Below are 26,493 nucleotides of genomic sequence, written 5' to 3' on the forward strand. Positions count from 1 at the left end.
AGATCAAAGTCAGGAGGACAAAGACTAGAGAGCTGTCTTAGTTTGCGGTTAAAGGAAGTTTTGATGCGATCCAAAGGGTTAGAAGTCAAAGGAGCACACGTGCGAGAGTAAGACGTCTGCTTTTCGGAGGTAGTCCTCACGGTCAAGGACAACCACCGAATTGCCTTTGTCGGAAGGAAGGATAAGAATAGAGTTGTTAGATTTTAGGGAGGCAAGGGCAAGCTGGAAGCGACGAGGAAGGTGCAGATTTTTAGAAAACAAGCTGTCAAGAATGGGGATAAGGGCCCCTCTAAAGGCGAACGGGTTTGAAAGAGTACTAGTTAGAATTGACAAACCTGTCAAAGGAACTAATGAAGTCAATGCCACAGTGCGGGCCAGGGGAAGTAGCAAAAGAAAGACGAAGTCCAAGAAGTTCTTGCAAGTGCTTAGAAAGAGGGTAGGATGAAAGGTTGGTAACAGAGAGAGTATTTGATGAGAGAGCTTTTTTGACGAGTTGTATATGAAAAGGGTTTCATCTGGTCCAAGTCTCGGCATTGTAGCATAAATAGGAAGGGACAAAAAAATATTGAATTGTCAAATTTTTCAAAATGGTAAAAAATTAACATCAAACACAAGTGTCGACTGAAATCATGTCTGACACTCGGCTATCACAATAGCATATATTAAAAAAAATTAATTAGTTTTATAAAAAAAAAAAAACTAGTACAATTTTTTTTCTTATTTGTTTATCGAACGATTTGCATGAAACTTGTAGACCTGACTGCACGTAAGCCTATCTGTAAGGGTGCCAATTTTGGGGGAAATGGTTGATGTCAACCTCAGCCACAGATGGCAGCACCTTAGACTTCAATTTTTAATGATTTCTTTTTCAAGTAATAAACATAGTCCCTACTTTCATTTTTATTCAATTTACAAGAAACTTACACCTTACATGTAAAGTTTCTCTCTAAAATCTCATGCCAGCATTTTTTTCCCCAAGTTCATTTATTGAATTTATAACAGCAATAAACATGATATATTTGCATAATTTTGGGGGGGAACTTTGACTATTTGTATCAGTAAAACTAAACATATTTTGGGAAATCCACAGCATAAGATCCTTTGTGCTAATGTGTGAGAAAAGTGTCATAGAATGATTGATTGAAAGTTGTGGTCGTAGGAACTTACTGAAAATGTGCAATATTCATTGAAAAAAAAAAAATCTCCCTTTCTATTTAGGCTGCAGTACTGAAACTTGGAACAATTGCAGACTTTTCATATGCAACTAGTCAAAAAATTTGTTGACATTGAACTAAAGTTTAAAAAACTAATTTGTGGCTCAAGATATTGTAGTAGCTGTTGGGTTAACTGTGAGGATAGGTGAGTGTACAGACAATACCTGGTGGCAGGATGGAAGAGGGCAGGCAGACAGTACAATGGTTGTTGTAGGTACAGGACATTACCATGGCAGGATTATAAGAGGGCAGGCAGACAGTACAATGGTTGTTGTAGGTACAGGACGTTACCATGGCAGGATTATAAGAGGGCAGGCAGACTACAATAGTTGTAGTAGATACAGGAAGTAACCATGGCAGGATTATAAGAGGGCAGGCAGACAGTACAATGGTTGTAGGTACAGGACGTTACCATGGCAGGATTATAAGAGGGCAGGCAGACAGTACAAAGGTTGTTGTAGGTACAGGACGTTACCATGGCAGGATTATAAGAGGGCAGGTAGACAGTACAATAGTTGTAGTAGGTACAGGAAGTAACCATGGCAGGATTATAAGAGGGCAGGCAGACAGTACAATGGTTGTAGTAGGTACAGGAAGTTACCATGGCAGGATTAAAGAGGGCAGGCAGACAGCACAATGGTTGTAGTAGGTACAGGAAGTTACCATGGCAGGATTAAAGAGGGCAGGCAGACAGTACAATGGTTGTAGTAGGTACAGGAAGTTACCATGGCAGGATTAAAGAGGGCAGGCAGACAGTACAATGGTTGTAGTAGGTACAGGAAGTTACCATGGCAGGATTATAAGAGGGCAGGCAGACAGTACAATGGTTGTAGTAGGTACAGGAAGTTACCATGGCAGGATTATAAGAGGGCAGGCAGACAGTACAATGGTTGTAGTAGGTACAGGAAGTTACCATGGCAGGATTATAAGAGGGCAGGCAGACAGTACAATGGTTGTAGTAGGTACAGGAAGTTACCATGGCAGGATTGAAGAGGGCAGGCAGGCAATGGTTGTAGTAGATACAGGAAGTAATGTAATCCAGGAACACACCAAAAGATTTAAAGTGCCGAGTTAATTGTTGAAAGCTCAGATATTCTTCTCAAAGAAGTAAAACGGCTCTACCAGTTTAATTTAGAGAAACTGTGGCATGGAAAAATGAATGATGGATTTTAATATTGAGAATTCTATATTATGAAAACCGAAGGTTGGTAAAAATCTTTTTTTTTTTTTTTGAGATATATACGAGTTGTTACATTCTTGTACAGCCACTAGTACGCGTAGCGTTTCGGGCAAGTCCTTAATCCTATGGTCCCTGGAATACGATCCCCTGCCGCGAAGAATCGTTTTTTCATCCAAGTACACATTTTACTGTTGCGTTAAACAGAGGCTACAGTTAAGGAATTGCGCCCAGTAAATCCTCCCCGGCCAGGATACGATATCCGGCCAGGATATCTTAAGAAAATAGGTTACTGTATATTGGTAATTATAAGAGGGAGCAAAAGTGAATATTTTTACAACCTGGCAAATTTCTAGAATAGCAAGAGCACTGTACTGAGACAAATGAATGTTAAATATATTTGTCGATTGTCTGATCTAAAAAGAGGAATGAAGCAAACGTTCATGTTGCCATCTATAGGCATGGTAATAGAAAGGATTCCAGAAATAAGAAATAAAGTAAAAGGATAGATAACAGGATCTGGTCATGGTTGAATTGCAAACTTCTTGCTACCATGGTGGCCACCCTGCCCCCCCCCTCCATTCCCCTTCCTGCCCCCCCCCTCCATTCCCCTTCCTGCCCCCCCCCCTCCATTCCCCTTCCTGCCCCCCCCCCTCCATTCCCCTTCCTGCCCCCCCCCCCCTCCATTCCCCTTCCTGCCCCCCCCCATTCCCCTTCAAGCCCCCCCCCCCATTCCCCTTCCTGCCCTCCTCCATTCCTCTTCCTGCCCCCCCCCATTCCCCTTCCTGCCCCCCCCATTCCCCTTCCTGCCCCCCCCCATTCCCCTTCCTGCCCCCCCCCCATTCCCCTTCCTGCCCCCCCCCCCCATTCCCCTTCCTGCCCCCCCCCCCATTCCCCTTCCTGCCCCCCCCCATTCCCCTTCCTGCCCCCCCCATTCCCCTTCCTGCCCCCCCCATTCCCCTTCCTGCCCCCCCCCATTCCCCTTCCTGCCCCCCCCCATTCCCCTTCCTGCCCCCCCCCCATTCCTCTTCCTGCCCCCCCCCATTCCTCTTCCTGCCCTCCTCCATTCCCCTTCCTGCCCCCCTCCATTCCCCTTCCTGCCCCCCTCCATTCCCCTTCCTGCCCCCCTCCATTCCCCTTCCTGCCCCCCTCCATTCCCCTTCCTGCCCCCCTCCATTCCCCTTCCTGCCCCCCTCCATTCCCCTTCCTGCCCCCCTCCATTCCCCTTCCTGCCCCCCTCCATTCCCCTTCCTGCCCCCCCTCAATTCCTCTTCCTGCCCCCCCCCTCCATTCCTCTTCCTGCCCCCCCCCTCCATTCCTCTTCCTGCCCCCCCCCTCCATTCCCCTTCCTGCCCCCCCCTCCATTCCCCTTCCTGCCCCCCCCTCCATTCCCCTTCCTGCCCCCCCTCCATTCCCCTTCCTGCCCCCCTCCATTCCCCTTCCTGCCCCCCTCCATTCCCCTTCCTGCCCCCCCTCCATTCCCCTTCCTGCCCCCCCTCCATTCCCCTTCCTGCCCCCCTCCATTCCTCTTCCTGCCCCCCCCCTCCATTCCTCTTCCTGCCCCCCCCCCCTCCATTCCCCTTCCTGCCCCCCCCCTCCATTCCCCTTCCTGCCCCCCTCCATTCCCCTTCCTGCCCCCCTCCATTCCTCTTCCTGCCCCCCCATTCCTCTTCCTGCCCCCCCCTCCATTCCCCTTCCTGCCCCCCTCCATTCCCCTTCCTGCCCCCCCTCCATTCCCCTTCCTGCCCCCCCCCCATTTCCCTTCCTGCCCCCCCCATCATTTCCCTTCCTGCCCCCCCCATTTCCCTTCCTGCCCCCCCATTTCCCTTCCTCCCCCCCCCCATTTCCCTTCCTCCCCCCCCCATTTCCCTTCCTCCCCCCCCCCGCCATTTCCCTTCCTCCCCCCCCCCATTTCCCTTCCTCCCCCCCCCCCATTTCCCTTCCTCCCACTTGTTCCTCCAAGAGTTGTAAAGTATAGAAAAGCAGGACAGAGAATCTAGCATCTATGCAACTACTTTAGAGACCTGCAAATCATTCCCTAATGATGGCAGCTTTGCTTACGTGTATTAATCTACAAGCTCCAAGACTACAACTAAAGAATTTTAAATGAGCATCCCCATAGGGCTTTGGGGCTCGTGGACTGTTTCATGCAAACAAAGCTGCCATGATTAAAATGAGCAGTGTTGTGTAAACAACTAGGTACACTAGTGTAAGTGTACTGAGCAGTGTTGTGTAAACAACTAGGTACACTAGTGTAAGTGTACTGAGCAGTGTTGTGTAAACAACTAGGTACACTAGTGTAAGTGTACTGAGCAGTGTTGTGTAAACAACTAGGTACACTAGTGTAAGTGTACTGAGCAGTGTTGTGTAAACAACTAGGTACACTAGTGTAAGTGTACTGAGCAGTGTTGTGTAAACAACTAGGTACTCTAGTGTAAGTGTACTGAGCAGTTAAATGCCTATTATCTCCTTGTAACAAAGTTCACTTGTTTAAAAAATTGTAAAGATGGGGAAAATGAAAAGCATTGACACTGGTACTCATTGATGTGGTTTTTTAGATGCTGCTTCATCCGGCCTCCTTTCAAACTGCCGTCCAAGGACTGTTCATGGCTCAGCGCCAGGCTGTGGCCTCGGAGACTCCCGGCTGTGGCCAGCACCTGTGCTTCATCGGGTCGGGACGCGAGCAGGAAGATCAGTATGTACACATGGTGGTGGCGTCCTTCCTGCAGCGCAACACACAATACATCAGTCTCGCCAAGGGAGGGTATCATGGTAAGTTGCCACACACATTGGCAAACCTCTGTTATAACTGTAATAAGACTTGATGTGCCTCTGGTAGGGATGTCTTGTCTTGGTAGCTTGTTAGTGCTTTGTGTTGACTTTACACGTACAGCACTTGTGTGTGCACCAATATTTCTTGTAGTTCACTGTGGACTTTTTAAGAGGAAATTGAATAAAAGAACTTTCTATTAAATATCCAGTATTTGGCATTTTTTCCCCAACACTTATTGCCGAAGTTGATCACTCTTTTTTCTTGACCCCCCCCCCTCCCAGACCATCTGGAGCATATTTACCATAGTCCACAATTGCCTCTCCATTATACACTATATCTGCAATTATTCCATTTATACTGGCAATCTTTCTTTTCTAATAGTTTCTCTAATTTCTGCCCCCTATCATCTGTTCCAGTGGTGTTCTTCCTGCTCTGTTTAATCAATCTAAAAGGTTGATTAATGGCATTGCTGTACCATTTGTAACTGATAGTCTTCAAATATTCATTTACTGTTAGTAATACACATGTCAAGTTTTCCCTACAGTCTTTACTCCATCCCCCCCTGTCCCCCACCTTTCCCCACCACCACGAGTATCCCAAAGCATTGTCAAGTAGTTTTCACTAAACACAAACTATAGTTTGTCTTCCCTAATGATTATCTTTAAGGTCTTGTGTTCCTTAGCATGTCTTATAATATAGAATTTTTTTTTAAGCTATGCTTTCTATGCATTAGCTTAATCAGTAACTGTCATCTTGATTGAACCATGAAATGCCTAATTTCCTTTGTTATAAACTTGTAACTACATGTCGTCGAAAGTTTTGGTAGTCCTCTACCTAATCTATGGTATACCCCTCTTAGTCACATTATCATTTCCATACTGGTGTAATTTTACACAAGTTTTCTTCAAATTTTATACCTCCCTTGTCTCCAGCTTAAAACACACACACACGCACGTACGTACGTACGTGTGTGTGTTTGTTGCTAGGCAAGAAAGTGAATGAGATGTATGTCAAGTTTTGTGAAATGTATGATAAAGGCACAAAAAAATTTATACCAAACAGAGAAGCAGAACTAGGAAACAGGATTGGTTCAACAGAAAGTGCGAGAGGGCCAGAGACCAAAAGACACAAAAATGGAATCGATACAGGAAGAGGCCAAACCCCCAAACATACCAGCGATACAAAGATGCGAGAAACAACCACACGGCAGTGAGGAGAGAGGCAGAAAGAAATTTCGAAAAAGGGATTGCAGACAAATGTAAAACAGAACAGGTCTATTCTATAAATTCATAAACAACAAATTGCAGGTAAAGGATGATATACAGAGGTTGAAAATGGGAAATAGATTCATGGAAAATAAAAAGGAAATGTGTGAAACATTAAACGAAAAGTTCCAAAGTGTGTTTGTACAAAATGAAATCTTCAGGGAACCAGATACAATAAGAATTCCAGAGAACAACATTGAGCACATAGAGGTGTCTAGAGACGAAGTGGGAAAAAATGCTCAAGGAGCTAAATAAGAACAAGGCAGTTGGTCCAGATGGAGTTTCACCATGGGTTCTGAGAGAATGTGCACCTGGACTCAGCATTCCTCTTCAACCGATTTTTCAGGCATCCCTGTGTACAGGAGTTGTAGCTGATGTGTGGAAAAAGGCTAACATAGTTCCAATCTACAAAAGTGGAAGCAGGGAAGACCCCCTTAATTATAGACCAGTATCATTGACAAGTGTAATAGTCAAAATATTGGAAAAAAATAATTAAAACTAAATGGGTAGAACACCTGGAGAGAAATGATATAATATCAGACAGACAGTATGGTTTTCGATCTGGAAGATCCTGTGTATCGAATTTACTCAGTTTCTATGATCGAGCAACAGAGATATTACAGGAAAGAGATGGTTGGGTTGACTGCATCTATCTGGACCTAAAAAAGGCTTTCGACAGAGTTCCACATAAGAGGTTGTTCTGGAAACTGGAAAATATTGGAGGAGTGACAGGTACGCTTCTAACATGGATGAAAAATTTTCTGACTGATAGAAAAACGAGGGCTGTGATCAGAGGCAATGTATCGGACTGGAGAAATGTCACAAGTGGAGTACCACAGGGTTCAGTTCTTGCACCAGTGATGTTTATTGTCTACATAAATGATCTACCAGTTGGTATACAGAATTATATTAACACGTTTGCTGATGATGCCAAGATAATAGGAAGGATAAGAAACTTAGATGATTGTCATGCCTTTCAAGATGACCTGGACAAAATAAGTATATGGAGCACCACTTGGCAAATGGAATTTAATGTTAATAAATGCCATGTTATGGAATGTGGAATAGGAGAACATAGACCCACACAACCTATATATTATGTGAGAAATCTTTAAAGAATTCTGATAGAGAGAGATCTAGGGGTGGTTCTAGATAGAAAACTATCACCTGAGGACCACATAAAGAATATTGTGCGAGGAGCCTATGCTACACTTTCTAACTTTTGAATTGCTTTTAAATACATGGATGGCGATATAGTAAAGAAATTGTTCACGACTTTTGTTAGACCAAAGCTAGAATATGCAGCGGTTGTGTGGTGCCCATATCTTAAACAGCATATCAACAAACTGGAAAAGGTGCAAAGACATGCTACTAAGTGGCTCCCAAAACTGAAGGGCAAGAGCTACGAAGAGAGGTTAGAGGCATTAAATATGCCAAAACTGGAAGACAGAAGAAAAAGGAGATATGATCACTACATACAAAATAGTACAGTAACAGGAATTGATAAAATCAATAGGGAAGATTTCCCGAGACCTGGAACTTCAAGAACAAGGTCATTTATATAAACTAGCTAAACGCAGATGCCGAAGAAATATAAGAAAGTTCACTTTCATAAACAGAGTGGTAGACGGTTGGAACAAGTTAGGTGAGAAGGTGGTGGCCAAGACAGTCAGTAGTTTCAAAGCGTTATGATAGTGCTGGGAAGACGGGACACCACGAGCGTAGCTCTCCTCCTGTAACTACACTTAGGTAATTACACATACGCACGCACGCTCGCGAACGAGCGATGGAGGGTAAATTGTGCCTCACAGGTTTAATAGAATTCTATGACAGGCAACAAAAATTAAGCAGGAAAGAGAAGGGTGGGCCAACTGCATTTTCCTGCACTGCCAGAAAGCCTTTGACACAGTACCCCATAAAAGGCTGTTAAAAACGTTGGAGCAACAGGCAGGAGTAAAAGGGAAGGTGCTCCAGTGGATAAGGGAGTACTTGAGCAACGAGAAACAGTGAGTAACGGTGAGGGGGGGGGGGGGGAGAGACATCAGAGTGGCGTGATGTCACCAGCGGAGTCCCACAGGGTTCGGTACTTGGACCCATCCTGTTTCTAATATGTAAACGATCTTCCGGAGGGTATAGACTCATTCCTCTCAATGTTTGCTGATGATGCAAAAATTATGAGAAGAATCAAGATGGATGAAGATGGACAGAGACTACAGGATGACCTGGACAAACTGGAAGAATGGTCTAGAAAATGGCTGCTAAAGTTCAACTCAGGAAAGTGTAAGGTAATGAAATTAGGCGAAGGGAGCAGGAGGCTGAACACAAGGGTACCATCTGGGAGGTGAATTCCTGCAAGTCAAAGATCTGGGGGTTGATATCACACCGAAACTGTCCCCAGAGGCCCACATCAAAAAGATATCAGCGGCATATGCTAGATTGGCCAACATAAGAACTGCCTTTAGAAACTTGTGTAAGGAATCGTTCAGGACCCTGTATACCACTTATGTCGGACCAACCCTGGAATATGCAGCTCCAGCCTGGAGTCCATACCTAGTTAAACACAAGACAGAGAAGATTCAGCGGTATGCCACCAGGCTCATCCCGGAACTGAGAGGTATGATCTACGAGGAAAGGCTGAAGGGGCTGAACCTAACGTCCCTGGAAAACAGAAGAGTAAGGAGAGACATGATAACCACCTACAAAATTCTCAGGGAAATTGACAGGGTGGACAAAGACAAACTCTTCAGCACGGGTGGGACATGAACAAGGGGACACGGGTGGAAATTTTGTACCCAGATGAGCCAGAGACGTTAGAAAGAACTTTGTGTCAGAGTAGTTAATAAATGGAATGCACTAGGAAGTAATGTGATGGAGGCTGACTCCATACACAGTTTCAAATGTAGATATGATAGAGCCCAGTAGGCTCAGGAATCTGTACACCAGGAATCTTCTGCATCATCACACTGAAGTCACACTGCTGCAGGCTCCAGGATAATTAAAGTTATCTAAGTGTTGGGAGTAGGGTGAGGGTTTCAAGTGGTGTCCCAGAATACATGAAGGTGTAGGGTGAGGGTTGCAAGTGGTGTCCCAGAATACATGAAGGTGTAGGGTGAGGGTTGCAAGTGGTGTCCCAGAATACATGAAGGTGTAGGGTGAGGGTTGCAAGTGGTGTCCCAGTATACATGAAGGTGTAGGGTGAGGGTTGCAAGTGGTGTCCCAGAATACATGAAGGTGTAGGGTGAGGGTTGCAAGTGGTGTCCCAGAATACAGGAAGGTGTAGGGAATTTGAAAATAACATAAGAGATAAAATATGTGTTAGTGAAAGAAAAATCTTGGGTAGAAAAGTTGATCTTTCAAAACAGCAGAAGGTAAACAAAAATGGCCGCCACCACAGGGAGGACAGTACCCCAGCAAAGGGATCTTTTGCAGGTTTCTCAACAAGATGCAATGAAAGGTGGTTGTCTTGGCAGGTTAGTGATCATTGAGGACTTGCTAAAGAGTTATGAAGACAAGTTTATTAAATTGGAACAAGGAAAAAAAGGTCTCAAGATAGTTTTGTAATTTAAAAGGAAGCTTTTTCCAGCTAGATAAGGAAATTACTAGCTTGACTGATAAGGTAAGGATACAGGAGGAACACACGAATAAACTAGTAAAGAATAATGAGGCATGGAAAGTGAAGAGTAGGGAATTTGAAGAAATTGACAAGAAAATACTCATATGGTGAACAACTGAAAAGGAGCCCGAGGGCTAACATGGAGTTAGGCAAGGAGATGCAACGAGAAACTTCATAGGCAACTCAAATAGAGGAGGCTAATAAAGAACTAGAGAAGCATAAAGAAGAAATAAGACATATGTGCAAGTTGTAAAAGAGACAATCAAGGAAGTGTGTTCGGAAGTCAAAACCAGAAACAACAAACAAGCAGAAATTATGCAAGCAATTAGTAAAGAACTGGTTACCAACAGTAAACTGGTACAAAACACTGCAGACAGAAGTAAGTCCATGATAATTTTTAAATGTTTAGAGAAGGAAATTTCATCTAGGGTGGACCGAGCAGCAGAAGAGATGAGTCATAGAGAAAATAGTAGGTTTAGGAGAAGGCTCAAAGGAAAATGTCAGTGATTTTAAAATAGGAAAATGAGGAAGACAAGAAGAACCGGCCCTTAAGGGTGACGTTTAATGAAGTGAAAAACATGGAAGTGCTTAGAAATGCCAGGAAATTGCCGAGTGATGAGGTTGGCAAACTTTGGTCAATAAGACAAGACCTCTCAAAGGAAGACAGAGAATAGCTGAAAATGAACCTATTTGAAGCAAAACGTCTAAATGGGAATAGAAATGAAGACAAATTCTTTTTCATACAAAGTGTCAGGGACTGGAAAGCTTGTGAAATGGTACATAAAAAACAAACAAAATCAGTAGTCGAAGGGAGAGTAAAGAACAAAGGGAAAGGGAACATGTTCCTGAAAATTGTATATACCAACATAGATGGTCTCCGTGGTGCAGTGGTAAGACACTCGCCTGGCGTTCCGCGAGCGCTATGTCATGGGTTCGTATCCTGGCCAGGGAGGATTTACTGGGCACAATTCCTTAACTGTAGCCTCTGTTTAACGCAACAGTAAAATGTGTACTTGGATGAAAAAACAATTCTTCGCGGCAGGGGATCGTATTCCAGGGACCTGCCCGAAACGCTACGCGTACTAGTGGCTGTACAAGAATGTAACAACTCTTGTATATATCTCAATAAATAAATAAATAAATAAATAAATAAATAATGGAGTGAGGTCAAAAACTTTGGAGTTGCAAGATATAATTCAGCTTAGGGTCCCAGATATTGTCGCATTATCAGAGATGAAACTTGAAGGAAATATATTAAATGAAGTCATTCCCAAGGGGCTATTCAGTTTGGAGACGTGACAGGAAAACTAGGAAGGGAGGAGTGGCTGTGCTGGTGAAAGAACACCTGAAGGCAAGAGATTTAATATTTGAAAACCCTCGAGATATTGATATAATGGCATTGCAGGTCTGGAATCAGGATAAGCTGATAATTTTAAATGCCTAGAGCCCACCAGCAAGCAACACATGGACAAAGGAAGAACTGGATGACAAACGAGAGGGCCTCATCTCAAGATAACCTCATAATGGTCATGAGAGATTATTGTACAAGCAGATAAAAATAAATCATGACTGTTGATACTGGGGGACTTCAACTTTAAAGCAATAGACTGGGAGGCCTATGAAGCAAGAACGGAGGACTTTTGGACATGCAGATTTGTGAACCTCATTCTGGAGACATTCTTGTATCAACACAAAGCAGGCCACAAGAATGAGGGAAGGAGATGTACCATCAGTACTGGATCGAATATTCACCAGGAAAGGAAGAGATATTTGACATCCAGTACCTTCCTCCCTTGGGAAACAGTAATCACGTCCTGTTAGACATTAAATATGCTTTAAGACATCTAGAAGAAAATATGCACATCGAAACAGTTGATAAACTCGATTTAAGGAGAGGTCACTATGGGGAACTTTAAAAAAATTTTAATGAGTGTAATTGGACAGACTTGTTGCTAGGCAGAGAAGTAAATGAAATGTGTGCCAAATTTTGCAAAATATACGATGAAGGCATACACATTCATACCAAAACAGAGATGCAGGGCCAGAAAACAGGATTGGTTCAACAAATTGAGAGGGCCAGAGACCAAAAGAAACAAAAATGGAATCAGAATAGGAAGAGGCCAAACCCCCAAACATACCAGCGATACAAAGATGAGAAACAACTATACGGCAGTAAGGAGAGAGGCAGAAAGAAATTTTGAAAAAGGGATAGCGGATAAATGTAAAATAGAACCGGGCCTATTCTACAAATTCATAAACAACAAATTGCAGGTAAAGGATAATATCCAGAGGTTGAAAATTTGAAACAGGTTCACGGAAAATGAAAAGGAAATGTGTGAAACATTAAACGAAAAGTTCCAGAATGTGTTTGTACAAAATGAAATCTTCAGAGAACCAGGCACAATAAGAATTCCAGAGAACAACATAGAGCGTATAGAGGTATCTAGAGATGAAGTGGAAAATATGCTAAAGGAGCTCAGTAAGAACAAAGCAGCTGGCCCAGATGGAGTTTCACCATGGGTTCTGAGAGAATGTGTATCTGAGCTCAGCATTCCACTTCACCTGATCTTTCAGGCATCCCTGTGCACAGGACTTGTAGCAGATGTGTGGAAACAGGCTAACATAGTTCCAATCTACAAAAGTGGCAGCAGGGAAGACCCCCTCAATTATAGACCTGTATCATTGACAAGTGTAATAGTGAAAGTATTGGAAAAACTAATCAAAACTAAATGGGTAGAACACCTGGAGAGAAATGATATAATATCACAGACAGTATGGTTTTCGATCTGGAAGATCCTGTGTATCGAATTTACTCAGTTTCTATGATCGAGCCACAGAGATATTACAGGAAAGATGGTTGGGTTGACTGCATCTATCTGGACCTAAAAAAGGCTTTCGACAGAGTTCCACATAAGAGGTTGTTCTGGAAACTGGAAAATATTGGAAAGGTGACAGGTACAGGTAAGCTACTAGCATGGATGAAAATTTTTTTGACTGATAGAAAAATGAGAGGCAATGTATCGGCCTGGAGAAATGTCACAAGTGGAGTACCACAGGGTTCAGTTCTTGCTCCAGTGATGTTTATTGTCTACATAAATGATCTACCAGTTGGTATACAGAATTATATAAACATGTTTGCTGATGATGTTAAGATAATAGGAAGGATAAGAAACTTTGTCATGCCCTTCAAGATGACCTGGACAAAATAAGTATATGGAGCACCACTTGGCAAATAGAATTTAATGTTAATAAATGCCACGTTATGGTATGTGGAATAGAACATTGACCCCATGCAACCTATATATTATGCGAGAAATCTTGAAAGAATTATGATAGAGATCTAAGTGTGGTTCTAGATAGTTTTCTATCACCTGAGGACCACATAAAGAACATTGTGCGAGGAGCCTATGCCACGCTTTCTAACTTCAGAATTGCATTTAAATACATGGATGGCGATATACTAAAGAAATTGTTCACGACTTTTGTTAGGCCAAAGCTAGAATATGCAGCGGTTGTGTGGTGCCCATACCTTAACCCTTAAATGCCGCATGGCTATATACCATTTGACACCCACAGGCGCATAAAAAAAAAAAAAAAAAAAAAAATTCCTAACCTGTTAATTTGTGTTCACTGATCATGGGAAAAATAGTAAAAAAAATCGTAAGAGGCACATTGCCCGCTATCGGGCGGGGAAGTCTGGCAAAAAACAGGCGCTGACTCGGCGTGTGTCCCAGGCGGTCTGTCGTCAGGCCAGAGTTGCCACAGATAATTACCTAATTATTTCAATGTCTCAGATTGATTTTTTGTAGTTTTTTGCTGTAATATTATTCAATAGTGTAGTGTGATATATTTATATAATAAAATGAGTGAATCATCGCTGTACTCAAATATGGTGTGCATATTGTTGATTCAATTATGTTCATCAAACGGTGAACAAATACTTTGTCGGGTATTACACTATATATACAGGTTATATATAAGTATCTGCATGTTTTGTTCACCATAACGAACCACTAAGTTTCTATTATGAGTCAAAAAGTAACGAGGAGTGACCGCCACACTCCAGCCAGCCACTCGCTGCCACTCACTGCCACTCACTGCCACTCACTCCCTCATTACCTCACTCGCCTACATTCTCCTCCCACAATACTGTTTTTGCTTTTATTCACTATATACAAACGTTATATATAAGTATCTACATTTGTGTTCACCATAACGAACCACTAAGTTGGCATGCTGAGTAGCAGTGGCAGCCCGCCACTGGCTGCCACTCCCTCCCTCCCTCACCTGACTTGCCACCATTCTCCTCCCACAATACTGTTTTTGCTTTTATGTACAGACGTTATATATAAGTATTTACATGTTTTGTTCACCATAACTGTACATCTAAACTTGTATGGTGAGTAAAGGAACAAAGATGTAGGACCTCTCAGTCAGCAGGTGGCGGCCGCCCTCGAGGCCAGACGCACTAATATTTCTCCTCCAACAATACTGTTTGTGGTGTTATTATGCTATATACACACATTATATATACATATCTACCAGTTTTATTCACCATACTTGTACAAGTAAACTGGTATGGTGCCTAAAGACCATCGTGGTCACCATAACATAAGTCGTGCAGACGACGCCACTGCCCTCGCCAAAATGGCGGCTCCCAACCTACCTACTCTTGCTGTTTATATCCTCTTTACACACGTTATATATAAGTATCTACATTCGTGTTCACCATAGCGAACCACTAAGCTGGTATGGTGAGTGCAGTCAATAAAAGGGGGCCACACCCAGTCAGAAGATGCCGCCACTACCCTCCCCTCCCACAGCATTACTCCTCCCAACATGGAGTACAGTGCTAAGTATCACCACCATCCTGCTATTATCAGAACCCTGGTCAGTTTTATCGCAGTCGGGGTCTTCTGTAATATCATCGGTACATAACAGCATGAAAAAGTATATTATGGCATTTTTAGGCGATGCTGTTGTTAAAAGCTGAACAGCAGTGCTGTGAGCTCATGTTGCGTGCGTCAGGCTTGGTACCTCACTCAATACCAAGGCCCCTAATACCCGGGAATTTGGCCCACGATTTTAAAAAAAAATGGCATCTGTTTACAAGAGCCCTGATGGTGTGGTGAACCCCATGTATCCGCGGGCCGTTTAAATCTTGCGTAGTACTCCAAAGCATCATATGATGCGATGCGCAATTTACTGAAAGTAGGTCTAAGCCTCATATGGTGCAATGCGCAGTTTAAGGGTTAACAATTATTGGACCATAGAGCAACAGTTGATATAAAGTGTTATCTGGGTGCGTCGCTGACTGGCACTACGACCCACTGGGTGCCCATTACTACTGAAGCTGGATTTGCATTATGCTAAATAAATGGGTTCCTGGTTGGTTCTGAAGGTTTTCTTGACTCTCGGTGGGGTTATGTTGATCATCTTGTGAACTGCAGAATCATATGACTCGGGGCAACATAGATTCAGGGAGTCCTTGGCTGCAACGTGCACTCACCAGGCTGGCTTTACTCGCCCATGAGTAAACTTTACTAGAGTAAACTTTACTAGAGTAAACTACTTTACTCGCCAGGGGAAATGGGTGGCTTATTGTGGCCATTGGTGAAGGCCAGAATTGGCACAGTTCACAAGCGTTCATTCAGCCTTTGCCCTGTGGTGGTCTCCACTGCTACACCATGGGCCAGGAATGGCTGCAAAGATGTATTTGGGTTTTTATTTCAATTTTTTTTCTTCTCCTGCTCTCCAGTATTATTATTCGTGTCATTTGGTAAATTTGTATAATGTGTGGCACATGGCAATGTTCAAATATATTTGTCGCTAATGTGTAATTGCCTAAGTGTAATTACCTAAGTGTAGTTACAGGATGAGAGCTACGCTCGTGGTGTCCCGTCTCCCCAGCACTGTCATATAATGCTTTGAAACCACTGACGGTTTTGGCCTCCACCACCTTCTCACTTAACTTGTTCCAACCGTCTACCACTCTGTTTACAAAAGTGAATTTTCTTATATTTCTCCGGCAGCTTTGTTTCGTTAGTTTAAATCTATGACCTCCTGTTCTTGAAGTTCCGAGTCTCGGGAGTTTTTCCCTATCAATTTTATCTATTCCTGTTACTATTTTGAACGTAGTGATCATATCGCCTCTTTTTCTTCTATCTTCTAGTTTTTGCAAATTTAATGCCTCTAATCTCTCCTCGTAGCTCTTGTCCTTCAGTTCTGGGAGCCACTTAGTGGCATGTCATTGCACCTTTTCCAGTTTGTTGGTGTGCTTCTTAAGATATGGGCACCATACAACCGTTGCATATTCCAGCTTTGGTCTAATAAAAGTCGTGAACAATTTCTTTAGAATTTCTCCATCCATGTATTTAAAAGCAATTCTAAGGTTAGAAAGTGTAGCATAGGCTCCTCGCTCAATGTTCTTAATGTGGTCCTCAGGTGACATTTTTCTATCTAAAACCACCCCTAGATCCTTTTCTTTATCAGAATTCTTTAAAGATTTCTCACATAATTTATAGGTTGTGGGGAATGTTCTCCAATTCCACATTCCATAACATGGCATTTATTCACATTAAATTCCATTTGCCAAGTGGTGCTCCATATACTTATTTTGTCCAGGTCTTCTTGAAGGGCATGACAATCATCTAAATTTCTTATCCTTCCTATTATCTTAGCATCATCAGCAAACATGTTCATATAATTCTGTATACCAACTGGTAGATCATTTATGTACACAATAAACATCACTGGTGCAAGAACTGAACCCTGTGGTACTCCACTTGTGACATTTCTCCATTCCGATACATTGCCTCTGATTACTGCCCTCATTTTTCTATCAGTCAGAAAATTTTTCATCCATGATAGCTTACCTGTTACCCCTCCAATATTTTCCAGTTTCCAGAACAACCTCTTATGTGGAACTCTGTCGAAAGCCTTTTTTAGGTCCAGATAGATGCAGTCAACCCAGCCATCTCTTTCCTGTAATATCTCTGTGGCCCGATCATAGAAACTGAGTAAATTCGATACACAGGATCTTCCTGATCGAAAACCATACTGTCTGTCTGATATTATATAATTTCTCTCCAGGTGTTCTACCCATTTAGTTTTGATTAGCTTTTCCAATACTTTCACTATTATGAAATATTCACTATGTGCGGAATATTTTATGCTTAGAACATTAAGAGTATTTTTGGTGTTATTACACTATTGGCTAGTCGTGCATATCTACACTTTGATGCACCATAACAAACCACTAAGCAGGTCTGTGTATGGAATGTAATTACTCCACATCATGCCACATGCTACCATCTGATGAAGCAAAAGGTATCCAATATAATATGCACATTGCTAACTTTAGCTACAACACCATTATCACCAGACTCCTGTCACTAAATAATTAATACGAACAATATTACACAAGTTTATTTTCTAAATGAACAGGGAGTCCCGTTTCCCGGGACTCCCTGTTCATGCATGAAACCGCGGCCAAGTGCTTTAGATATGTTCCTGCCACCTTGAGGATCCTAACGAACACTGTTCACTAACACGGAAATCACATAAACCCGATACAAATTTTCATAGATATATATCAATTATGAGGAATTACATTAGAGAATTGATATTATCTCATTGATATAAATCATGTTAATGTGATTTGTGAGAGAGAGAGAAGTTGGGTTGTAAGGTATAGGACCACTTGATTCTTCACCCGAGTGCTTGTGGGTCATGCATCAAAACTTCGGCTTGTTTTGATGCACTGACTTGACACTGTGATTTTGACTAGATTTTGACTAGATTTTGACTAGACACTGTGAAGACAAGATTTTGGGGTGGTCTTGGATACAGTAGTTCTCAGAAGACTACATAAATGCGGTAGTATGTATGCTACTACATAGTATGATGTATGCGTGCTACTCCTGACAGTTTCAGAATTAGTGACAGAACAGCTTAAACAAAAACTTTTGTATAAGAGAGACAAAATCTAACAAGTCTACAATTTAACGATTCTTCGCGGCAGGGGATCGTATTCCAGGGACCATAGGATTAAGGACTTGCCCGAAACGCTACGCGTACTAGTGGCTGTACAAGAATGTAACAACTCTTGTATATATCACAAAAAAAAAAAAAAATTTAGCTGCCAGACCTAAAGAACACAATGTATAAGAGTTCTGGGGACTTGACTATGAATATGCTTGTACACAAAGACATGATCACTTGCAAAACTGACAAGAATATAGGAAGTCTGTAAGGTGGTCATACATTCAAAGTAGAGCGAAGAAAAACATTGTTCTCCTGTAGAGAGAGAGAGAGGTGGATGGAATAAATTTAATGAGGGATAGTGACTGTCAACAATTGGAGACGTCAAACTTCACACAACAATGATTATAGGGACAATGGCACACAAAGCAAAGCTCATACCTTGTAACTGGCTATAATGCTGCACTGTATTTCTTCTACTCCCCAGGCTAGGCTCAACTTGATAACATGATCCAACAGGCTGTTGCTTGGGGCATCCCACACATCCACTACACCCTAATTGGTCTAACACTTCTAGTGGAAAACTTCTCTAATTGCTGCTTGATGTCTACCGTTGTTCCAGTAATATTTGTTATGCTTGCTGCCAGCTTTTGATGTTCGGTGCTCTCTGATTGTGCCTCTGGCACCTTTCCTCACAGGTTTTATTCTGAATTTTTGTCTTGTGCTCCAATGTGGTGGTTTGCTGTGCAAAATGAACTTGACCTTCCATGTATATATTATAGGGTTTTCCTCAGCAAAATTACTTTAATATATGAAATTATACAAAAATTCTACTATGCTGATAGTGTATACACTGAAATAGTGGTAATTACAGTACTATTGAGCTGTTTGTGTTGTCGTCCAGTGTTCTCGCTGCTTGACCATTGCCTTAACAGATTCGACATGAGGGTTACTTTGCTCATTTCTTACTCTACTTGAACATGATGTATGCCTCAATGCATCACCACCATTACCTTACCAACGAAAACAACATTTCTTTGCCAAATTTTTTCTGGAATTAATTGTCCCTATTTTCAAAGCAGTGAAAAGATATTTCTCAAGTAACCTTTTCAGCAAGTCATTGCACCCACTTTTTAAGTGTTGGTAACTCATTTTTCTTTCCATCTGTTTAACATTTTATGTATAGTTTAGCTTTTTGTTGAATTTTAAAGAGACCAGAATTAGTCTGTGTATTTATCTTTCAGTTGGCTTTACAAGTGTTAAGATGCGGTACCCCCAACATGCCAAGTGACTTTCACATTGTTTCAGCCATTCACGACCTCCTGGTACACAACATCAACGAAAGCCTCACTGATCACGACTGTAAGCACTGCCTAGTGTGCGCCCCAGACAACCACTCCCATTGCTCGGAGCCAGCCGACCACGAAGACTTTACGGCCACACCCAAGCCACAGCCCTCGCTCATGAACAAGTTTTCTTCTCTGTCGTCGGTGTTCAAACTGAGGGTGAGGGAGTTGCCACTGTTCACTAGCATTGTATTATTGTGGTTTATTATGTCACTTGCCAGATGTTCACTTAGATATTTGATGCTGTTTGAGATCTGTTCTTAGATTTTAAATGGAGAAATATTTTTTAGGCACAAACTTGATCATTTTTCTGGGGCTAGCCCATACGGCTCTGGAGCTTACTAGGCTGATATGCTAATGTCAGACTTTGGCATCAGTCATGTGTATGGAGTTCTTTGGGCCTACCGGGGACCACAAGCCAGAACCTGGCCCCCTCTAGAGAGAAGGGGGAGCAATGGCCTATAGAAACCCCCTGTGTGGTTGGAAGCATTCTATCTGCCATCAACCGGGTCAGCCACCCAGAAAGGTAAGTGTCCCAAAACAAACCCTATTCTGGTGAAAATTGCAACCAATAGCCGAACGAGTGGATAGAACTCCCCAAACAAAAACTAGCAAACTAGTATGACGTCACCCGTCGCCGCGCCTGCAATCCACACCCCAGTTATTGAGGCTGATGCTATCGGCTCGGTTGTGTGCTCTGGCTCCAGACTTTTTGCGGTGCTGTGCCATGTGTGTTTCTGCTGTGCTCCAGGGGAGCGAGAGCCAGGAGTTATTCCTCAGTACTCGGGCTGCATGCGTCTAGGGTTCCCTTCCCTAGGTGCCCTGTAAGTACTGCCCTTGGAGCTTGGGGGTTACCTTCCACAAGTTCCTCGGTCAACCTCTGTGTATCTAACTACTCGGTTTTTTGGCCGCCCTTTGGGTACTTGGGTGTTTTGTCTCCCTCGTTTACCTTAGGGTAAGAGGTAGTTTTGCACTAGTAAGGGGCACAGGGTGCTACGCAGCTTGTCACCTATCACAGCGGCCGGCTCTGTTCCTTGGGGTACGTTGTCCCCTTGTGGGGTTTTGTTTTTCTTTGTTTTTTTGCCTTGGTAGGGGGTTCTGCTCTACTTGCGACTGGCGTTGCCCTCATCCTGATACTTGGTGGTGCCCCCCTGCTTGGTCTCCGTGAGTGTACATGTCCCTGGAGTTCAGCTGTTGAGTTTGTTTGGTAGTTTTGGGTGCAGGTTAGCAGTACCCTGCCTGGGTTTACCTGAGTGCAAGTCCTCTTATAGTAAAGGCTCCGGACCCTGGGAATTTCCTAGGGGATGCGTGGGTCTGGTGGATGCGACCCCCGGAGTCCCCCCCCCCCTCCCTTCATGCGAGTTTGAGGGTTGTTCGGTCCCCCTTTGTATTGGGGTGACCCTCAATTTTTGCCTCCATCACTCAGCCTGTTGGGTCGGTGATACTTTCGATCCCGAGTCCTGTGAGTTTTGCTGCTTGCTGGGGACTCGATTTACCCAATCTGCTTATCATCTTCGGGTACAGGCTGCGCAGGCGTTGCATTCTAGGTTTTGTTTGTTGCAACACGCTAGATTGGTTGCTCACCCGGATGCCCCACAGCTGCCCCGTTTTGCTTATAGGGACCCAGACTTGGGGGTGGGGGTCGCTTCAACACTGGTTCCGTCCGCACCTCCTCATCCTTTCCCTCCTGTTGTTCGTTCTGGTCCCCTCCCCTGCTTCCGGCCCCGAAACGTCTGAGGGTTTCGGAGTCGAGGCAGGGGTTGGTTGGTCGACCTTGAGCACCTCTGAGTGCTTGTTTGCTCCTGCCCTTTCCTGGGATGTTGGTGTCGTTCAGCTCCATGTGCAAGTTCCCGCCCTTTCGGCGGCGCAGATGGCCGGGGCCTATGGCTTCAGCCTTGCACTTCTTTTTCCTCCTCGAGCTGTCTTTCGACTGACTCACGGAGGATGTGAGGGAGTTTGGGGTTGTTCCGGGTTCCGGCGCCTTGGCCTCAGCGGCTCGCTCGTCAGCTGCCTTGCTGAAGCTTTTCGCGCCGATCTTGCAGGATGCGGTTGCTCTGTTTTATGCTTCTCGGCTCGCGTGTCATCAGGCAGTGCTTGCCTCTGTGGAATCCACTTTTGCCTTGGCTCTTAGGATGTCTTCGCCGTTTTGTCCTCTCCTGTTTTAGGCTTCAGCCGTTGCACAGTATATTCAGGCTGCCTCAGCTTCTTGCTGTCCTGTGTCGGACTTGCTGGTTCTCAAAGGGTCCTGTGGTAGGCCTTCCCGGAAGGGTCATGCCAAGGCTCGGGGTTCCTCTCGTCGTGGTAGGCCACAGGTGTCGGGTTCAGGTTCGGCTCCTCCTTTGGACTCGCCTTTGTCTGGTTGGCGCGGTGTTCGCTCTATGCGAGGTTCTGGGTCTTGTGAGGGGTGCTGGCTCTTTCGCGGTTCACCCCATTGACGGGGGGATGGGGGCGGGGAGGCTTGCACTGTTCGCGCACGCCTGGTTCCACAATTTGTAGGCATTTCAGGTTGTTTCGCACAGCCTCCAGTGGCGTTGGGTGGCCCTTCCCTCCCTTCTGGGGGTTCGGGGCTGGCGGGGCAGGCCTCTGCCCCTGTGCTATCAGGTCGTCTTAAAGTAAGTTTGCTTGGGGGTGGTCAAAACAACAACATCCCTCAGGTGGGTTTCACATCTGTTCCCGGTCCCGGAACGGGACTGCACAGACCTGCAGTTCATTGGACTTGTCCTGTTTGAACCCCTGTGGTTCATTGCCCCTCCTTTTGGTTGACTACGCTGTCCCAGGTTTGGCTCCTGTTGGAGCCGAGCGCTTGGTGTACCTGGACCTCCGGGACACTTGTTGGCACGTCCCGATTCGTCCGGGGTTCAGGGACTGGTTCAGATTTGTTGTGGGGCTTCATGCTTACTGCATGCTGGCGGAGCCGCTTCAGCTTGCTTTCGGTATTGATGTTACATCTGCACCGTTTCGCAAGCTGTCTCGAGCGTTGTTTCACCCCCGGCCTGCTCATGCACCGCTTAAGCCATCCTGGTCTTTGAACAAGAGTGCTCTTTTCTTTCTTCTCCTCGGTTTGTTGTAGCACCTTTGGTTCCGGATTGTTTTTTGAAGGCTCTCTTTTTCCTATTGGCATTAGCCTCTGGGGGTCGGGTTGGAGAGCTTCATGATCTTCTCCGGTGTAGGGGTTTCTGCTCTTTCGGTCGGGGCAATAGGTTTGTTCGTCTGCAGCCTTCTTCTTTTCTGGGGAAGAACAAGACTGCTGCTTTCCGGAGGGGTCCTTGGGTTGTTGATGCTTGGTTAGTCAGGCTGGGGGTGCATCATGTTTTGTGTCCGGTTGCGGCTCTCTGCCATTATTTGCGCGCCACGGCTTGTGTCCCCGTGGACGCGCTTTGGGTTGATCCAGTTTCCCTTCTTCCCTGTTTGCGGGTGCGGGTCTTCCAGGTCGTCCGCAGAGTTATTAAGGCTAGCCAGCCTGCGGTCTATTCCCATGCCCATGACATTCGCAAGTTCACGGCTCTTGCCGCCGTCTTTAGGAATATGTCTTGGGCTGACATTCGGGCGCAGGGATTTTGGTGGTCGAACAGGGTCCTGGCTGCTCGTTACCTTGTTAACGTTCCTGGGCCCGGTTGGGTCTGTGTCGCTTTGGGTAGGCAGACGAAGCCAGTTGTCTCGACTTTGGGTTGAGGTGTGAGCAGCATCCGTCTCCTGGGTAAGTCCCTATTCTTTCCTCTGTGGGTAGTTAGCTCTGGGGAGCTGTAGGGGCTTCCCCCAGAAAACCAGCGTTGAATGTAATCAAACGCCATTTTCAGGGTGAAACCCGGTGGCTCCCTAGCCTTCCCTCCCTCCCTCTAGTCGGCATTTTTTCGCACGTTTTTTTGACATCCAGCCTCGGAAATGGGGTGTGGATCGCTGGCGCGGGAGGTCTGGGGCTCCCCCCCCTTCCCCGTCCCAGGATGGGGAAAGCTGTGCAGACTGCGCCGCGACGACGGGTGACGTCATACTAGTTGGCTAGTTTTTGTTTGGGGAGTTCTATCCACTCGTTCAACTTTTGGTTGCAATTTTCACCAGAATAGGGGTTTGTTTTGGGTGCTTGCCTTTCTGGGTGCCTGACCCGGTTGATGGCAGACATAGAATACTTAGTCACATGGGGGTTTCTATAGGCCATTACTCCCCTTGCCTCTCTCTCGAGGGGTTAGGTTCTGGCTCGTGGTCCCCGGTAGGCCTAATGAACTCCATACACATGACCGAGGACTAAGTCTGACATTATCATATCAGCCTAGTAAGCTCTGGGGAGCCTCCGGGACTCTCCCAGAAAATGGCGTTTCATTACATTCAACGCTGGTTTTTTCTCATTCCATATCCATTTTGGACCCAAATTATATTATTTATGTAATTGATAAATTATCAATGTTTTTTTTCATGTGTAACTATATGAACTGGGATATCAGTTCAATTTCTTCATTTGGCTCTAGTTTTTCTCAATAAAATATTTTGATATTCAGCTATAGTATACAGAGGAAAGTTGTGGTTCAGTGGTGATGGTGGTGGTTTAGTGTGGCAAATGTAGTTGCTTCATGCTGCAGTATCAGTGTTCCAGCCTGATGATGACACTGGTTATTTTGGGCCTCAGCTCTAACCCCGGCCCATCTTCTGGTTGGTCTGCTGTAAGATGTATCCAGCATGAGGTTAAAACACTTGCCCATCTGAGCACTGGAAGGCACACAAGATCCTATTCAACTCAATATTTTGTTATGATCCTAAAGTGATAAATTGATTACTTGATACCTGTCCGATTCTTAGGATTAACGTCCCCGCAGCCTGGTCTCTAATCGGGCTGCCTGGTCGGTAGCACTGCCTCCCTCCCCTGGTCAACCAGACCGGGGTGGGGGGGTAGTGCCAATTGCCTCATTCTTCGTATCACTCGGTGAGATAAATTTTAATCTTCATGAAATGGCAACATTTTGCATAGTTGGTTAAAAATGGTGATGTGGGGAGTGTAACTTTTTACTACTGGTGCTCAGTGGTGGTGGTGGTGGTAGTGGTGGTATAATTTAGATGAGCAGTAAAAGTGGAAAGTGAGCCATGTGGTGTTTACTTCCTGTGGCCCGAGTCATTACTGGTAATTACCTTAGTGTAGTTACAGGTTGAGAGCCATGCTCAGGGTGTCCAGTCTTTCCAGTACCGTCGTATAATGCTTTGTAAGTACTGTACTAACGCTTTTTGCCTCCTACTTTTTCGCTTGATCCAACAATCAACCACTCTGCCAAAGTGAACTTAGCTGTTGGAAAAAACCGCTTGATTCCTTAACCTACCTGGCAAATGTTCTTGTTCTTGAGGTTGCAGGTTTAACAAAAAAAAAAAAATTTTGTTAATTCCTGTTACTACTTTGTAAATTAGTGTTCATATCACATTTTTATTTCTTCTAGCTTTGGTATATTTGATGCCTCTAGCCTCTGTGGGTCTTACTTTCAGTTGCAGAAGCCATTTGGTTGGGTCGCTGCACCTTTCCTAGTTTAGTGATGACCTTAAGATATGGGCACCACAATGTTGCTGCATATATCAAATTTTGTCTACCTGTTGATTTGATTTGTTGGCACTTGATTTGACTGCCTGTTGATTTCGAGGATCAATGTCTCTTTGGTCCGGTCTGACTAGGCCTCCCTGGTTGCTGGTCCGATTAACCAGGCTTTTCGATGCAGTTTCTCACTGCCTGGTGAAAATCAGTCTTGATCAGGTTACATTTGAAGGTGCTTAAAGAGTTCTCTTGAACACTGCGAGAGGTCAGCCAGTATGTGTGGGGGAGGAGTTGAAAAGTCTTGGGCTTTTGATGTTGATAGTTCTCTCGGCAAGCCTATTGCACCTCTGCTTTTCAGTGGGGCTATTTTTGCACATCCTGACATGCCTTCTGGTCTCGTATAATTACCCAAGTGTACAGTAGTTACAGTATGAGAGCTATGCTCGTGGTGTTCCGTCTTCCCAATACTGTCATACAACTATCATTATACATAATCGTGTGGCATTATATCTGTGCAGATTTGGAACCAGAGCTAATATTTTTCAATTGTAGCTTATTTTGGGTGGCACTATTTTGGGTGGCACTATGGCTGCACTCTCCAGGCTGCACTCTGGGGAATACAACTATCATTTTAGGTGGTCCCAACAATTTAGACATTATATTGATTGGATTCGAGTAGTAAATTTTTGCACTTTCTCCAGGCTAACACTTCAAGTTTGAATGGGGCTGTTAGTGTGGAACTATATTCCACTCTAGAAAGCACTAATACAATATCTTAAAAAGTACAGCATTATCATTGGCATGGCATCTCTTGGAAGGTTCTTGTTATCCAACCTGTCATTTTTCTTGCAGTTGTGACAGCTAACTTGTTCTTTGAAAGTACGATCTTCTGACATGATTACTCCTAAATTTTTCACGTTGCATTTTCATTCAGTAGTGTGGTTATTTTCTGTGACCCATTAAAAGACTTGATTAACTATGGATTGGAGGTTTGCAGTTCCTCTGTTTACTCATGAAAATTCTAGCATAATCTGCAAAGGATAGAGTACTATAATCTGTATCCTTGTCTGCCTGATGTGAGGAAAAGTACTGGAGGAAGTACGGTACCTTGAGGAATTGACCTTCTCATGGTAGCATACTCCTTGCAGTATTCTTAGAGAGATCCTCGGGTAACTTTTTTTTTTCCTCTCTCCTAGAACACCCTAACAGATTGTCTACAGTATTCTTTAAAGCTTTTTCTAAAGTTTGTAGGTTGTGTGGTCTATTTTCTCCCATTCCACATTCCATAATGTGGCATTTGTTCATATTAAATTCCATCAGCCAAGTGTTGCTCTACACTTATATTATCGAGGCGTTCTTGAAGGACATGACAATCGGTTGTTTATCTTCCCCCTAGTAGCTTGGTATAAACAAACATGTAAATAACTCTGTAGTCCTTCTGGTAGATCGTGTATAGACAATGAACATTATTGGTACTGGAACTGAACCCTGTGGTACACCACTACTAATGGTTGTCTGATGCAGTGTTTCTGATTATCACCCTCATTTTAGTCTGAAAAGTTTTCAGCCATGTCTGATGGAAAAATTGACAACCCCCTTCCCCCTCCTCGGTCACTCCT

The 26,493-nt window shown here is 44.2% G+C and overlaps 1 protein-coding gene across 5 annotated transcripts in view; it reads left to right on the forward strand.

The window, feature by feature from the left end:
* The window catches only part of TBC1D23 (TBC1 domain family member 23), a 316,649-nt gene that overhangs the window by 244,908 nt on the left and 45,248 nt on the right, over positions 1-26,493 (forward strand). For all 5 annotated transcript variants that reach the window (XM_069339402.1, XM_069339407.1, XM_069339393.1 and 2 more), the window contains exons 10-11: positions 4,950-5,163; positions 19,334-19,530. In XM_069339402.1, coding sequence (XP_069195503.1) covers positions 4,950-5,163; positions 19,334-19,530 — 411 coding nt within the window. The remainder of the gene's footprint in view (positions 1-4,949; positions 5,164-19,333; positions 19,531-26,493) is intronic.

Source organism: Procambarus clarkii, chromosome 5 (assembly GCF_040958095.1).
Source record: "Procambarus clarkii isolate CNS0578487 chromosome 5, FALCON_Pclarkii_2.0, whole genome shotgun sequence".
Lineage (NCBI taxonomy): Eukaryota > Metazoa > Arthropoda > Malacostraca > Decapoda > Cambaridae > Procambarus > Procambarus clarkii.